The sequence below is a fragment of the Astatotilapia calliptera genome, chromosome 16 (assembly GCF_900246225.1).
Source record: "Astatotilapia calliptera chromosome 16, fAstCal1.2, whole genome shotgun sequence".
Taxonomy (NCBI): domain Eukaryota; kingdom Metazoa; phylum Chordata; class Actinopteri; order Cichliformes; family Cichlidae; genus Astatotilapia; species Astatotilapia calliptera.
In genome coordinates this window covers 29050465-29066719 of record NC_039317.1, presented here as the reverse complement: position 1 = coordinate 29066719, position 16255 = coordinate 29050465, and the positions used below count along the sequence as shown (strand labels likewise).

The window sequence follows — 16255 nt, the reverse complement described above, 5'->3', positions numbered from 1 at the left end:
CCTGCGTGCGCTAGTACTTCTTGCCACGAGTTCCCAGAATCCTTTGCGGTTCTACCCGTGAATGACGTCACATTTTCAATCTCTATATAATATGCATGTTAAATTTTATATTTGGGGTGAAATATCAAGTCTTTTCAAGTAAACCGGTTCAAGTCCAATTCAAGTCCCAAGTCATTGGTGTAAAAGTCCAAGTCAAGTCACAAGTCTTAGAACATTTTTTCAAGTCAAGTCTAAAGTCATAAAATTAATGACTCGAGTCTGACTCGAGTCCAAGTCATGTGACTCGAGTCCACACCTCTGCCATCTAGTGGTGCTAATTTGCATGGCATAAAAGTACAGCCTGACCCTAGTTCACCTTCAGTAGGTATCTCTTCAACACAGTACAAAGATGTTTTGGATATAAAGTCTTAGCAACCTTTTTTTCATATTCTTGAGCTTTAAATACTTATGCAGCTTCTTTTTGAGTAATACACCCATATGGAGGCTCAGGGGGCCTGGAAATCATATTAAATGTTCTCCACTCTTCTACAGTTTATTTATTTCTGATCAAATATCCTGATGTTCTCATTATTTAAAACATGTGTATTTTAGAGATTTTAAAATTGCACTATACGATTAACATCTTTTTAATTTTAGGACTTTAGAGCCTGGTGTGAGACATCCTGAAACCTATAAGGCCTCATTTTCAGATTAATGAATTCAAAACCTTGTTAATTTTTAAGAATCTGCAGGAAGCCTGGTATTTAAACACACACTCACACACAGACACACACAGAAAACCAATGAGCATGACATTTCAGCGCGCAGGTCAGTGCTGTGCGTCCTCACCCTTCCAGCTGCTGTGCGTATCCACGGAGACAGATGTCAGCAGAGGCAGCAGGCTGAGCGGCGACCACCGAGGTCCAGAGCATCCCTCGTCCGCCTCACATCGGCAGACCACCCGAGGAGGAGCAGTGCCGCAACTCCACGATCTGGGTCAGAGTCATCCTGAAGAAGAACGCAGACATCACAGGCCCGCATGGATCCTAACATCCAGCCGCAGTCGCAGCATCCTCCTCCTCCTCCGTCTGCAGCTGCTTCGGATGCAATGAATTCCACCGAGACTCAGACGGGAGCAAATCCATGAGGTTCTCTCATCCACGCTCGACGATGGCTCTCTGCTGCTGTATGAGAATCTAACTGCATCAAGCATCAGTGAAAGACTGCCTCCTCCTCTTCCTCCTCCTCCTCCTCTCCCTGCCTCTGCCTAATTCACTGCTTTATCGCTCTATTTCTGTCTTTCTCTAATGCTCACCCATATTTCCACTTCACTGCGCCCTCTTCCTCTCTCTCTCTCCCGCTCTTCCTCTCTAATTCTCAGCTGTGTCTCAGCACTCCGCTCAGCCTGTGCCCAGAGGATGTTGAACATGTGTTCAGGATGGGGGTTGGGGGACTAATGACTTCATAGGTGGCACTCTTACTTCTCCCACTGATAGGTTAGGGAGGACGGCACCCTGCGCTAACTGTTTAAAGATAAAAATCAGAGCCTGGCCTCTTTTTTTTCCCGTCTTTGTAAACGTTCCTATATTTGAAGCAAACACTTGCTTAGATGAGATTAACCATGAGGCTGAAGGAAATCTGTGGAAGGACAGCTCTGCAGGAATGAAATGAGAGGAGGGATGAGTGAGCCACAGTACTCCACGTTATAGAAGAGGAGCAGAGGGGAAAGGGAAGATGTGGGAGGCAGAATAAAAATGGACAAACAGTGGAAAGAGGGAGGGGGGAGGAGAAAAGAGAGCTTTGGAATATTTATAGAAGACTGAAGCGGAGAAATAAGCTCTATTTCTGTGCTGTGACACCCGGTTGCATCTCGGATGATACACTGTCAGGCTAAGTCAAATCAAAGGCATCCTATGGTGCCTCTGCAGCAGCAAGCAAAGAGAAATTTGCCTTTATTTCGAGCAGATTACACATTTCGTTCAGGCTTCGGTGGCAAAGCATCTCTGATTCCGGGATCTGCAGACGGAAGAGTGCTTAATCAAGGAAATGATGGCCTTGTGACAATCATGAGAGCCGCTTGACTGAGTCACAAAACGAGGTTAATGTGGGAGGGAGAAGAAGGGGGTGCACAAATATGAAATCCAAATAAAAAATCCTTTCCCTGTTAACCGAGGAGGAATGAGTCAAAATAGATTCAATGTTCCAGACACGTCACTCTGACTGCAAATTTAAAAACGTACGTTCATACGTCTGTGTGTGTGCGTGTGTGTGGAGAACAGGATACCTCTGGGCTTATGCTGTGACCTAGATAAGGCCTTGATGCTCCCAAGTCTGTCAGGCAGAGTGTATCCGAGTGTGTGTGTGTGTGTGTGTGTGTGTGTGTGTGTGTGTGTGTGTGTGTGTGTGGCATCCCATAGAGTAAATGCATGTGTGTCTAAATGCAGAAGAGAGAGAGAGATAAAACGAAGCTGCACGGCTGCGATGCCTGTGTGACTAAGAGCCTCAGCTGGATGACATACAAATGGGTGACCGTTCACACAGCAAGAAAGCTAATCCAAACACACAGGGATACAAAAACTGCAAGTCTTCAGCCTCTCGCTGCAACCTTACGTCACATTGAATGCAGAAAACCTGTAAAATTACACAACATAACAAAAGCATAGTAAACTCAAGCCCTGATGCCAAAGCTCGTCCCTCTCCATGCAAGACTCAGTGAATCACCCCTCCACCGTTTGGGTGTAAAGCTTAACAGCTTAACGCCCACTATGGATGTAGATTAGATTGTTACGGGCTCTTAGATTTCCCTTCCATATGGCATAAAATTAAACACTTCTGAGGCTTTTTACCTCCATATAGCCCAGATTAATATAACATAATGAACCAAACCCATACCCCCTTCACTCTATTACTCTGCAGCTATTCAGTGCATTATGTAAAAATGACAGGAATCATTTCGCCCCAGTTAATTCTTGACCTGTCCTCTGGCCAGATTTGTCATTAAAGGGTTAATCCCGTGCAGCAGGAGCTCTGAAAATTTAACGAAAGGACAGAAAACTCGGTAGGCTTTAAACGGGCGCGGGACAAAAATAGCCGTTTCTCACACAGATGGTGACTCTCCCACAGAGTCAAGCATGGCAAAAAAAATGATGGGAAAAAACTCATCAGCAGAGACTCATCAGTAAACACAAGCGTCCTATTTGCTCCAAACAGGATATGACACATATGCATGTGGAGAGTGCTGTCTCCAATTTCACTCTGGAGAGCGACACGCTCAAAATGTCACCGTTTTCACTCTTTGGCAAGTTCAGAGACTTTGAAGTAAATACTCCCAAAGCAGGAAGGCATTCAGAGGTCAGGTGTGTTATTCTACACAGACTCTTGAAAAAAAAAAAACCCCACCAAAAGTATAAAAGTGGCAGTAACTCATAAACGGTTCAACACTCCTGTCAAACTCATTGAATTAAAGTTGACATTCTGCACTTCAATCACATGCTGTTTGGTTGATTTAAAATCTACTTATGGAGTTACATAACTGTATGTCTTCTTCTTCTTTTGGTGACTCCCTTTTAGGGGTCACTGCAGTATTCCTATCATACTCCTCTGATCCACCAACCATCCGCATGTCCTCCTTCACTACATCCATGAATCTTCTCTGAGGTTTGCGTCTTCTTCTCCTGCCTGGCAGCTCCATCCTCAGCATCCTTTGTCCAAACCTTCTCAGCCTTGTCTCTATAACTTTGTCTGTCGTCTACCAACGTCACAGTTCACAGACGCTAATGCCTGACCTTACCCGTCGACCTGTCCATCACCTCTGCAAACAAGGAACTCAGAGCACCCTCACCTTTGACCCCATCCGTCATTCCAACTCCACTGCACTCTATGTGAACTTGTGAAAAAAATACCAAAAGAAAAGCATCAACTGTTAAACCTTTTATTAAATGTGATGTTTTTAGTCTAAAGGTAATCACACAAACTGATCAGTCATCACTCAATGTTTCAGTTTCCCTCGGTGAGTTTATCTGTTTTTTCAGTTCTTCTGACTGACTTTTTTGCTCATTTATTTAACAGGCACCACAGCGAGGAGTCACAAAATAGTGACTCTGTAGGTCAAACTGGGAGGAGATGATGCAACAGAATGCCTCATGTTTTATTAATAAAGTTTAGTGTATTGATGACATATCACAGGGAGAGGAATATGATATATTGCTATATCAGGGGTTCGTCCTGCTCTGGGGAAACACAGAGGTTCATAAATCTAAATCTGAGAACCCTGAAAGTGAAGACCTCCTGACTCAAACATTACTTCAAATAGAAAAACTATTGATGCTATAAACTGTATTTGTGCAGCGGTAGAACATAAAGCAGCACCGGTGGTACCTGAGGGCTCAATAACAGTCAGTTTCCATGGTAACGGAGGCGGAATCTATCACAGATTATCGACTTTAGTTTTTGTTTTCACATGCGGATCCTGCGCTGCTCTTTCCAGAACTCGGCAATCCCCTGAGACAGAGCATACTCTGCTAGGCCCCTGCAATCACGGGGGGTGAACCCCACCAAGGCCGTGCCCTTCATGCTGACCCCCTGTCTCCCTGCCAGCTCGGCGACCCTCGCCGTGATGAGGGAAGCCGGAGCGTGACAGTACGACTCGCCGCCGATGCTGAAAGACGGCCAGGGTTCACCTGCGGTGAGGTGATCTGGCGGGGTCCCCTTCACGCTTTCCACATTACAAGCGATTTCCACAGCGCCCCCGTGTGGTAGGGCCAGCACCTGCACTCCAGGCAGGCCTCCCGGCGTCGACTCCCTGATGGCTTTGGCGATGCTGCGCCCCAAAGAGACGTCCTGGGTGTCAATTGTGACATTGCAGTTCATGACGTAGGGACCTGCCCCGACACCTGCAGGAGATCAGACAAATCGGAACTAAAGGAGCTTCTTTAAATCAATAACAACATTTTTTGCAGATTTTTACTAGTGAGACAAAAGTTGCATAGCAATCCTCTTCCTTCTGAAGTCTTATTCACATTCAGAAACAGATTGTTCTACTAGTGCTCTGCAGTCCTCAGCCCTAAAAAATGGTCAGAGTGGCAGAAGCTGTACTGAAAGCTGAAGAGGAATGGACACAGCACAGTCCCCCGTGTCAGACAAAGCACTGCCCAGTCTTACAGACTACATGTCTATCAGGTGGTGTGAGGTGAGCCAGGACTAGTCTCTCCAGCTCTGCATCAGATGTGAAGTGAGGGCAACTGGTTGACAGTCATTTTTCTTGGATAGTGACGACTTCTTTGGTACATGTAGTTCACCAGATGTTCTCCGGAACACTATGAATCCTCGATCTCCTGTCTTGTTTGCCTCCAGTAAATTATTTTTTTTCTTTACAAATCCAGCAGTGCTTATAATAGAGACTAAATGTTGCAAAGGCAACAACAGGATACCTTGGCTGTGTGAATCTGATGCTTAACACCTTTTAGTTAGATTCAGAATGTGCTAACAGGCTCAGTGGCCTGACTTTCTTTTTATCTGGTAACACGTCAATGTTATTTTTTTTAGCTGTGAGAACTTTTCAGATTTTTCCTTTCAAAGGTCAGAATAGAGAAGGGAGACAGCCTGTGGTCAGACTAACAAACAAACAAAGATAAAGTCACCTGTGTTGTGTAATCACACCAAAGAGACACTCTAACCTTCATTACCTGCTACCTCTGGCTCACCTGTGAGGCCGAATCGTTTCTGTGGCTGCGGCCCCACGTCGGCCCTGATCGCCCGCAGGTCTGGCATCTTCTTGAACCAGCCCATCTCCTTCCTCCTGTGCGCCAGCCCTCGCTGTAAGGGGAAGTCTGCCCAGCCAAACAGGAAGGCACTGGTGCCCCGGACCCTCTCTGTAAGTCCCTGAGCCACAGCTGAGCCCAAGCAAGAGCACAGACACATTTCAGCTGACTGGCATACGGAGTGCACGTCATCACGTGCACACAAATTCAGAAACGCAAAGGTGCAAAGACCGTGACGGACCAAAACACACCCGCGGGAATGTAATTCAGACGGATGGAAAATACGGACACATGGGCTGCTTATTACATGGATGCATGAATACAGTGCTTGTTAGTGGGTTGGCCAATTACCATTTTTCAATCACACCACACAGATTAGCATACAGAGTGCAGTCTGCAGGCATGAGGGCAAAGTGTTGAGTTATTGCTCATTATCAGATAGACACATGGCTGCGAAGTCAGCTGGTAAACTGTGAAAGTAATCAACAGCCCAAGAAAATAGAAAAGACGTCACATTATCAGCTACATGCAGGTGAGACATGCTTGTAGAGACACAGAGGATGAGCTCATGACCGAAAATGTACTGAGGAATAATAAAAACTACATACACCCTGCTGAATATGTCTGTGAACACACATTGAGAATTTATTTTAAGTCACATGTGATATTTGTCTAAAGAACTAAAAATAAATTACGAGCACTGACAGCCAGTGAGGATTTAAAATATAGCTGTGATTCCCAACCAGGGGTACATGTTAGATAGGATTTTAGGGTTATGTGGGAAGTTGTGTTCAACTAATCTAAAAAAAAAAATGCAATAACAAGTAGATCTTAAAATATTTTACTGGAAAAGTTAGCAGCGGTAGCAACAGGGTAACTCAAATATATAAATGATTTAAATAGGTAGATAAATAAATAGTTAAATAATGACTGGAAAGAAAGGGAGAAGGCTTGAATTTATAAAATAACAACTAAACCTTTGAGAAGTTTTCATATAATAAACAAATTCAAATTTTAAACAAATATAATGCATAACTGTTGAAATAACTCACCTGGCTAACAGTATGGAAACCTTTTTTTAGCTAAACCGCTAGCTAAAAAAGCAAGGCTAGCAGTTAAAATAATTAGCCAAAAATGTGCTGTTAGTAAATAATTAGAATTGCTTTTTAAAATTATAACGAAGGGGGGAAATATCCAACTATTAACTTTTGAAATAGCTAAATAATAATTAGGTTAAAGGGCTAGCAGTTGAAAATGTCATCTTAAAATGTATACTAACAAATAAAATTGTTAGCTTAACATGACAGACAAATATTTTAAATGGGTAAAAATTATAAATGAAAAGTTTTAAATACTTAGCTAAAGGATATCTAGCTAAAAGTTGAAATTATTAGCTAAAACATAATTAAATGATGTTAGCTAAACAGATAAATATTTGAAACTACAAGCTTACTAGCAATTAAAAACATACGATAAAAGTATCGATTAATTGAAATAGCAAAACAAAAACTATGAATGAAAGTAGGGTTAGCAGTTGAATATTAAAGGGTTAATAAACACAGGAATTATTAGCTAAAAGTATGAGTAGTAGTGGAAATACTGCATTTCGTTGCCCTGTACCTGTGCATGTGCAATGACAATAAAGTTGAATTCTATTCTAAATTTTTAGGCAAGGCAAGGCAAGGCAAATTTATTTGTATAGCACAATTCAACAACAAGGTGATTCAAAGTACTTTACAGAGACATTAGAAACAAAAACAAATAAAAAGCATGATTTAAAATTTTAGGTGAATTAATGGAGAAACTCAGAAGGTTAGTCAAACAATAATTAGTTTGAATGAACACTTCATTTGATGACGGGGTATTTAAGGAGGGTACAGTGTTTCAGGGGTACATTAACTCTCAGGAACACTGTGAAACACATACCGAGCGCCTCTTTAGTACAGTCCTCTGCCCTCACCTCCTCCCCCAGTGGGTAGATGGGTATGAGGTCAACAGCGCCCATGCATGGATGGACTCCTGTATGAGTTTGCATGTCAATCAACCCACACGCCTTCTCGCATGCACACAGGATCGCCTCCCCTGGAAAACATTAAAAAAACAACACCAAATAAAAGCTGCAAACTTTGACTGCTTTCACTGTTAAGGCTGTCGTGTTTCGAACAAGGATTCGTAGAAATGATTTTTTTCTCTGTGATCCTTGTTAGAAAAAGGTTCTTACTGGGTTTTTTTTATGTGTCTTTAAATCCCTCACAAAGCTTATTAAAGGATTGGAAGCTGGAGCTGAACCCATTCATCCATCTCTCAGGAGCAAGAGAGTGAATATGGAACATGTTAGAAGCACAAATACAAAGAGGACTTACTGATCGAGTCGATGCTGGACACAATAGTGATGACAGAGCGGTTGTAGTCATAATCATTAAAGATGTTTAACACCGTGGTCCCCTCACGCCTCACACCTGAAGCACAATAAAGACAATACATGTGAATAAATGTCTAATAACAGGTTATATTTTACAGGTAAAGGGCAAATTTAGTGCTTAGAGTAGGGTGGTTATCTGATTATCATCTGGCGCCATCATGGATGACATAACTGCGTACAGGCAGTGATTTTACAGCTAAGAGTTGGGTATATGTAGTGGCTTGCCCTTCAAACTGAGGCTGTAAATAGTTTACCAGCAGTTAGCTCGTGTTGAAATTCAAACTTTTTTTTCCGCTGGTACCTTGAACTCACCTTCAGTATTGTACAACGCTGCTTTGGCCACCGTCTCCACCAGATCCTTCCTGCGAGCTTCAGAAACATTGAGGAGACACGCCACCAGTCTCCTGCCCAAAGAGCTCGAGGCCATGTTTTATCAGGTATGCAGAACTGGGAAAGTAGAAATGCAGCCACTCATTAGATGAAAATTTGAATGTGTAACCAATAAAACGCAATCATGGGAAAAAGAAAGTCCATATTCTTTCAATTCCAAGGGTTCATATATGACAACATTTTAAAAATCCTTAACATTATTTACCCGTTTCAGATCACCAACTCTATCTGTCAGACAGATGGCCTCACATTTCACTCTACAATACTTTGGTATGTCGAAGAGTTCATGGTCAACTCAGGCCAACCCTCCACCACTGTGCTTGACAACTGGTACAATTGGTACGAGCTAAAAATGGCTGCATTAGTTACATTTTAAAATTTGTAATTATCCCAGCATGTATCAAAGTACCAGCCAGGTGACATTTTCCCCATGTTTTTGCTGTTGCACCCACTTCTTTGAGCTCATTCCTTTGAGAAGTTCAGGAAATACTGTTTTTATTTCAACTGTTTGATGATAAATGGTACAGTTCATAGAGCTGCATCTTCATCCCATCAAAAAATGAAGCAGTGAAATAATACTTTTGATTTTTAATGCAATTCTAAGTGTAACATGGATACTCAAGCAGCAACAGAATACGTACATGGGCTATGAAAAGTTCTCCAATAAATATAAGCTGCTGCACAGTGTGTTTAAAAGCTGAAGTTACCTTCCAGCAGATGAATGGAACTCTTCTTATGTGCAGAATGACCTTGATTAGTTTATATGGTTAATTATCAGTCATATAATTATTCAGTGCAGTTTATAGGAATTATTAAGCCGAGTGGCGGTGCAATGGTTTACCCATTGTGTCTGCACAGCTGTTTGCACAGCTGTAGAACATGTACAAAGTCCAGCCTGGTGTAAACTAATTTGCTGTGTTATGCAGGCGGAACCAAAGATGTCAGTGGCACACTTGAAGTATGTGCAGCGTTTATAAGGAAAAAGGGGCAATATAAACTATTTCTGCGGGAAAACACTCACTTTGCACTCGCTTCAGCGCAGCCGCTGCGAACCCACCCACATCAAGATCCACGGAAAGGTAAACGCGTTCATTTTATGTGTTCAGCTAAACTTTGGAAGTCTCAGCACAAGATGGTTCCACCCCGATCCCAACCATAGACATTTTGAGATGTGTTTATGTATGTGCGGTCCTCGTATGTATTTTTTTTTTAAAATAAAAAAGGTCTGGGGTGTAAATATTTTTTCCTGGACATGCTGTTACCTACTTATTATTTTTGGAAAATAATACAAATTCCATAAAATTATGAAAACATTCGAAAAAAAATTAATTAGTGGTTTAATCAGTGTCAATTTTATTTATGTTTTATATCCATAAATATCCTCGGCTCACATCGATGACAGTTCACGTTTCTCACCACAAACGTGGTGTTTTATACGATTGCTTTGTTCTTCCCTTGGCGTCGTTAGACCGCGCGGACGAAAACGGAAATACAAAGGAGGGACTCATCCGATTCCTACCGACGAGAAAACTCAACACATGCGCAGTAGCGCGTACGTTTCCTGTCACTGCAGTCGTTTGTTATTTCGGTGGGTTTGTTTTTGTTAAACAGCGCCTCTTTGTGGACAAAAGGAGACTTTAAAACTGTGACAGTGAAGTAAATCTTGGACGTTTATTCCGCAGGTGTCGTAATGTGAGGCGGACAGCGGTTGTAGACGCCGTGTAGTTGTAATTGTTTGCGTATAATAAGGCTGTGTGGCCCGGTTTGGCGCTACCCGCTGATAATGTGATGCTAACTGACAGCAGCATGGAGCGAGTGCGCAGATGAGGAAAAACGCCAGCTCATTTTCTTATTTTAGAGTCCATGCTAGCCGAACGAGCAGCAGTACTGGACCTGACTTTAATAACTGCGGCCAAAGCGATGACGACGTCACCCTCCGAGCTCCGGGGGCTCCACGCCTCGGCAAGCCGGGATGCACTGTCGGGAACCCCGCTGCAGAAGCTGCAGAAGCTGCAGAGGCTGCCCGCGGTGCCCGGGAACCTCCCCAACCGAGTGAACGACCTGCTGCTCCTGCGGCCTGACCCGGAGGAGCAGGAAAAGAGCAACAACCGGCACGCGGTGTTTTTTCACGGGGATATTCAGGTGAGAGTGATGGAGAAGGTCTCAGGTGGACATGGCTGCCATGGCGAAATTAATCACTGAATACGATTACTGAGGCAGCTCTGTGCCACCTCCTGTGTGTTTAATGTTGGAATCAGTCAATGATTTCTTTCAACAAACCAAATAAAAATGCGGGGAGGCCAGTCCATGGCTGATAGTGCTCCATTGTGTGTGATTCTGTCCAGGTATGATTTTACTGCCTCTGCAGTGCGCTTTGGATCATTGTCATGCTGAAAAATGAAGCTGTTGCCAATCAGACCTTTTCCCCATGGTATTTCATGGAGCATCAAAATCTGACAGTTCACTTTTGCCGAGATTTCCAACACCACTGGCTGAAATTAAACCATGACAGAGCCTCCACTTTCTTTTACAGATAGATGCTCACTGTGCTAACTCTCTCCTGATCTCCTCCGTACACACTGATGATGATTTGAACCAAATATTAGGACTTATCACTCCATCAGCCCTGTTGCCACTCATTTTCAGTCCAGTTCTTGTGTGGTTTCGCATACTTTAGCCTTTTCTTACAGTGAGACATTTCGGATGTGGCTTCAGGCTTTATTCCCCTGAAAATGGTCAGGAAAAAGTACAGGACTCAGCTGTGCTGCTCTTGTTCTGAGATCATGTAGGACCTCTATGTTGCAAAAAGCAGTTGTAAAACTTCTCATTTCTCTCTGTGCAGAACTTCCAGGAGGAGATGGCGCTGCAGCCTGAGGGTGCCCAGTGGCTCTCCTGGAGCCTGGAGAGGGTCGCCTTCACTCTGGGCTGCCGTTTCCCGGATAGACACGTGTGGGTGGTGAGAGCCTCGCGCATGTACCTGCACAAGTTCAGCTGCTACCAGAACTTTGTGGAGAGCAACATGTTCGGGGCTCCGGAGCACTCTCCATACTCTGCTGACTCTGGAGCGTTTCACCACCTCAGGTTTGTTACTGGAGCTCATTTTGTCTTGTTGAGATATTATTTAACTTGATTACTTTGGCTAAATTTTATCCGGCCTGTATATCAGTTAAGAATAAATTAAGAAAGGTGTAGAGGCTTAAAAAGCCACCTGCAAGCTAAATCATCTAGCTCACAGATGATGACACAGAAAAGGGCAATTTAATGGTGAACGCGTTTCCCGTGTCTTTTCCCAGTTTTCCAAATTTTATGTTTTTGGAAAACATGACCAGGTCTAAAGGTGTGAAGGACAGGAAAATGTTGCTGTAATTCTTTGAGATGATTTTGGATCTTTTCTCTGAGTCTGAGCAGCGTTTCTGACCACAGGGCCCTGCTGAGCCACGGCATGGAGCGAGCCAGCCTGCCAGACCCGCTCCAACCACAGGGCGGCGCTGACAGCATCCCCTCAGGCTTCTCCTTGACCCTGGTGGGCTTCAGCAAAGGCTGCGTGGTCCTGAACCAGATGGTGTACGAGCTGCCCGGGGCCCGTGCTGATCCGCAGATGTCACCCTTCGTCAAGCACATCTCTGACATGTTCTGGCTGGATGGTGGCCACCCGGGGGGCAGTGAGACCTGGGTGACAGACAAGCAGGTCCTGAAGGAGCTGGCCGGCAGCGGCGTGTCGATCCATGCCCACGTGACCCCTTACGAGGTGTGCGACCCGATGCGGGCCTGGGTGGGCCGCGAGCACGGACACTTCATCAAAACTCTGGAGGAGTTCGGGGCGTGTCCAAGCAAGAAGCTGCACTTCAAGGACGAGCCGCCCTCCATCGAGAACCACTTCAGGGTCATCCAGGAGTTTTGAGCGCTTTATGTGATCTTTGTGTCTTATTGCTGGTCTTACCTCAAACCTTCAGATTTAAGGGCTCAGATGAGTCGGATGCTGGTTTGTTAAACGCGCTAACCCTGAGGTGGGACGAGCTTTCCTCTGTTCTCCACTGTCTTCCTCTGAAAGTCCTTCAGGCTAAATGAAAGCTTTTCCATTTGCTCAGACTTTATGCTGCTGCCGAGCTGCTGGTTAATATCCGGTTAGTTTCTCTAACTCAACTTGTTTGCGTGTTTAGCTGCAGCAGAAAAGCTTCTTACATTCTTTCTATACCTGCACTAGCATTGAGCTCATTTTAGACACATGAATGTTTGAGAATCCGGTCTCCGGGTGGACGTCATCAGCAGGAATATCTGCTGATTGTGTTTTAACTGTAATGAAATAACAAGCAGACACTTAAAGTGTTTGAGTTCATTCCTTCAGTTTGATGCTGATGGTGGATTTCCATCAATGACGAGTCAGAAAAAGGACAAAAAAGCAGTTTAGATTTATATTTTTAAGATAAGACACTGCAGGCTAACAGAACTGTTCACTTTTTGAAGCCATTGAAGTTCCAAAACCAGACTTTAAAAAAAAAAAAAATCTTAATTAAGATTAATTATCTCACAACGAGTTATGTGTGTAAATTGCAGACTGCTTAAAAAAAAAAAAAGTGCCTGCAGCGTCTCCTCTTAAATCGCTGCAGTACGTTTTATTCTGACACACAGTCACTTCAAGGTGTGTTCACTACGTATTCTGGAGCCGTCACATTTCACATGGTCTTCATCAGCACAGGATGTTCTGCTGATGAAGACCATGGGGCTCATAGGTCAGCTCTGTCATCACGTTTGGAAATCAACTTTTAAACGGTACAACTATAACAACAACCAAAAACTTTCATATTTTACTATAAATGATTTTAAAATATCAGATTTTATGTTTTCCTGGAGAAAAAAAAAAGTCCATCTGCACAGATTTGTTTTTTGTTTTCAGTAAAATGCAATAATAAGAAGGAACACTCAGGTGCTTTAGTATTTGGGCAGCGGGGCAGTTTTAGTTTTTTGCTTTGATTAAATCTGAATCGCACCATGTGATTAATCTGTAGATGACAGTTGGGTGCTTCTCTTCTGGCCTGAATTGCTTTGGGGTGAGCTGTACAGATGTCTGTCTTCTTTTAAATATTATGGAACTCTATAAATCACCTATCATATTTTTGGATCTTTGAGTAGGTGGGTCGTGACTCCTCCTTTCAGAGAGGGTGTGTGGGAGTTCTCCACACCAGTCTACATGTGTTTTGTGGACTTTGGGATGGTTTGGCTGGGGTGACCTGTAGGGGGTGTTCCTGGACTCCGGGATATCAGGCACGCTGTTAAAAGCACTTTGGAGCCTGCAGCTGCAACGAGAGCTTGGTTCACTTCTCCATCAATAAGCCAGACTCCCTCAGGGTTGACCTTTGACGCTGATTCTGTTTACAGCTTTCATGAATAGAATATCAGAACAGAGGCTGTGGGGTTTGGTGCTGTGGATGCTGTACTGATCTGTTTTTTGTGAAGAGCGAGCTGATGATCTACACCTACATCCACAAGCTGTGGATGCTGACTGAAAGGTGTCCAGGACACCAGAGGTGGAAATGAGCTTCCTCTGAAGGCTTTGGGCTTTTGGGGGTGTCTGAGTAGAGCAGCTGCTTTGCCACATTTAAAGGCATTGGTTGAGGTGTAGTGGATGTCCTGGATAACTTTGAGGCCCACGACTGCTTGGATAGATCATGTCTGCTGGCTTGGGTGGTACAGCGAGGATGTGTGGCCTTGGCGTCTTCGTTTAGGTCACTGCTCCTGTGACTTAGACCCAAAGAACTGGTAGAAACTGGATGAGTCTAATTAGTGGAAACAGATGTTGCTGTTGGTTGTTTCAAACACTAGAAGGCGAGTGCCATCTAGTTCTAGGTGAAGGTGGACATCTTTACAGCTAATATCTCCAAAACCATCTATGGACCCCCCTGTCCAGATACTTTTGGATCTGAATGTATCTCATGGTGGCAGATGTGATGTGTTTTTATGACACTGGGTGGGGAGAAGGACAAAAAAAATCTGTAAACTTGCTTGCTGTGTCCAATTAATGAAGTGGATTATTCCTGTAGGACTTCTGGTAGCTGGCAGGGCAGCATGCACTGTACATCCATCTGTATGATCTCTGTATGAGCTTAAATAGCATCTTTGCACTTTGCTGATGGCTGCGAGTCGTTCTGCTGAATGTAACTTCAGATGCATTCCATTGTTTACTACTCGCTGTATGTTGTGCTTTTTTTTTTTTTTTTTGTTGTTGTTGTTTTGTTTTGTTTTTTAAAACAAAAAAACTGAGTGGATTTGACCTTTTAAAGGAGCTCAGCTCTGATTGGTTTTGTTCTTAGACTCTGTACTGCTGTATGAGTCAGTTAAAATAATCCTTATTTATGTCACATGCTCTCAAAATGTCATTTAGTGGCTGTAACAGTCAAAGAAACTTACTGTCTGGACTATCTCATTAGACGTCCACTGAGTGGGAGTTCTTGAAGCAAATCAATGAAGTATTTAAATATTAAAATGCAAAGCTGAAACAATTCTTCTAACATGGAACAAAGGTCATCAGTTTTTATATAGTTGTTACATGTACCCAACAAATATCCCTGGGAGGGTTGATTGAGGAAGAGTATGTAGGATCAGCCTCTGCTAGTGCCAACTCGGATATGCCGATTGTCCCGCTGTGGTGACCTTTGAACTGAAAGAAGCTCTTAAGGTACTTTGAGCTGATCCATTATATTTAACAAGGCTTGGGACTGGTGCTAAGAGCACAGCAGTTCACATTTGGTCCTCCAGTGTTTAGCTCCATGGTGCAGTGGTCATGATATCAGCTTCCATATATGAGCCTTTATTAGTCTTTGTAGCCCGATTCCTACCATTCACACTGATGGTGGGTAAATGGTAAATGGCCTGTATTTGTATAGCGCTTTTCTAGTCCCTAAGGACCCCAAAGCGCTTTACACAACCTGTCATCCACCCATTCACACACACATGGGTGACATAAAAACCCTATAAAGATAATGATGTATATTAAAAGGTTAATATGAAGTGTTTGAAACATTTTTAATCAGCATCCACTGTTGTTGGGGTGCGTGCGTGCGTGCGTGTTTGACAAAAATATGTAAAAACATAACATATCAGGACCCCTTTAGAGCAGTGTTTCCCAACCGGTGTGCTGTGGACGATTATCTGGTTCTACCCGATTAGTAAGTCAGCGGTCCTCAACCTTTTTTGCGCCACGGACCGGTTTATGCCCACAATATTTTCACGGACCGGCCTTTAAGACGTCGCGGATAAATACAACAAAAAACTAGTACCTGCTCTGATTAAATGGGTTGACAATTCCTAGTAAAACAGAAGGAGAAATTAGTCACGCTGTAAGACTGTGCAGTGCAAAATAGCAATAGATAAATATTTGAAAAGGAAAAAGTCAATCTGAGATGAGTCCTGGAGAAAGTTCTGACCCAGATGAAGGCCCTAGCATGACTAGTGGTCAGAAGAAAGCAAAAAAGGTATACTGGGGACAAACTGAGCCAATTCCGCTATACCTGGTGGGCGGGGAAAAATTATCAATATGCTTTTTGTGACATTTGTTTGTTGGTGTGCGGTGTGATTTTTCTAATGTGAAATATGTACTGTGGCTCCAAAAGGTTGGGAAACACTGCTGAGAGTTACTGAGCTACTGGTTTCCAGTCTGTGCCTGCTCACTGGTACACACTGACACAGTATGACCCAGTATGAACTCTCA

The 16255-nt window shown here is 43.4% G+C and overlaps 3 protein-coding genes across 10 annotated transcripts in view; 1 reads left to right on the top strand and 2 right to left on the bottom strand.

Annotated features, from left to right (window-relative positions):
* LOC113007765 (nck-associated protein 5-like) overlaps positions 1 to 1659 on the bottom strand; it is a 139912-nt gene extending 138253 nt beyond the window's left edge. For 4 of the 6 annotated variants that reach the window (XM_026144674.1, XM_026144675.1, XM_026144677.1 and 1 more), the window contains exon 1: positions 829 to 1657. The gene's annotated coding sequence lies outside the window, so the exon portion shown is untranslated. Of the gene's footprint in view, positions 1 to 828 lie in introns of all 6 variants that reach the window. The other 2 variants (XM_026144673.1, XM_026144672.1) reach the window with 2 other exon arrangements.
* A 2237-nt stretch (positions 1660 to 3896) lies between these two features.
* On the bottom strand, positions 3897 to 9773 carry ftcdnl1 (formiminotransferase cyclodeaminase N-terminal like 1). Of its 3 annotated transcripts, none has more exons than XM_026144350.1 (6): positions 9258 to 9773; positions 8473 to 8607; positions 8102 to 8197; positions 7665 to 7820; positions 5682 to 5870; positions 3897 to 4871 (listed from the first exon to the last, which is right to left on the bottom strand). In XM_026144350.1, the coding sequence occupies exons 2-6, from the start codon at positions 8585 to 8587 to the stop codon at positions 4435 to 4437; spliced, it is 993 nt and encodes a 330-aa protein (XP_026000135.1). In that variant the 5' UTR covers positions 8588 to 8607; positions 9258 to 9773; the 3' UTR covers positions 3897 to 4434. The 3 variants fall into 3 exon arrangements, with proteins under 3 accessions (XP_026000135.1, XP_026000136.1, XP_026000137.1); XM_026144351.1 differs by having other exon boundaries at positions 9572 to 9773; XM_026144352.1 differs by lacking the exon at positions 9258 to 9773 and adding an exon at positions 8756 to 9052.
* Positions 9774 to 9883: 110 nt separating this feature from the next.
* On the top strand, positions 9884 to 13037 carry c16h2orf69 (chromosome 16 C2orf69 homolog). Its single transcript, XM_026144349.1, has 3 exons — positions 9884 to 10692; positions 11393 to 11631; positions 11974 to 13037. The coding sequence occupies exons 1-3, from the start codon at positions 10414 to 10416 to the stop codon at positions 12449 to 12451; spliced, it is 996 nt and encodes a 331-aa protein (XP_026000134.1). The 5' UTR covers positions 9884 to 10413; the 3' UTR covers positions 12452 to 13037.
* Positions 13038 to 16255: the final 3218 nt, after the last annotated feature.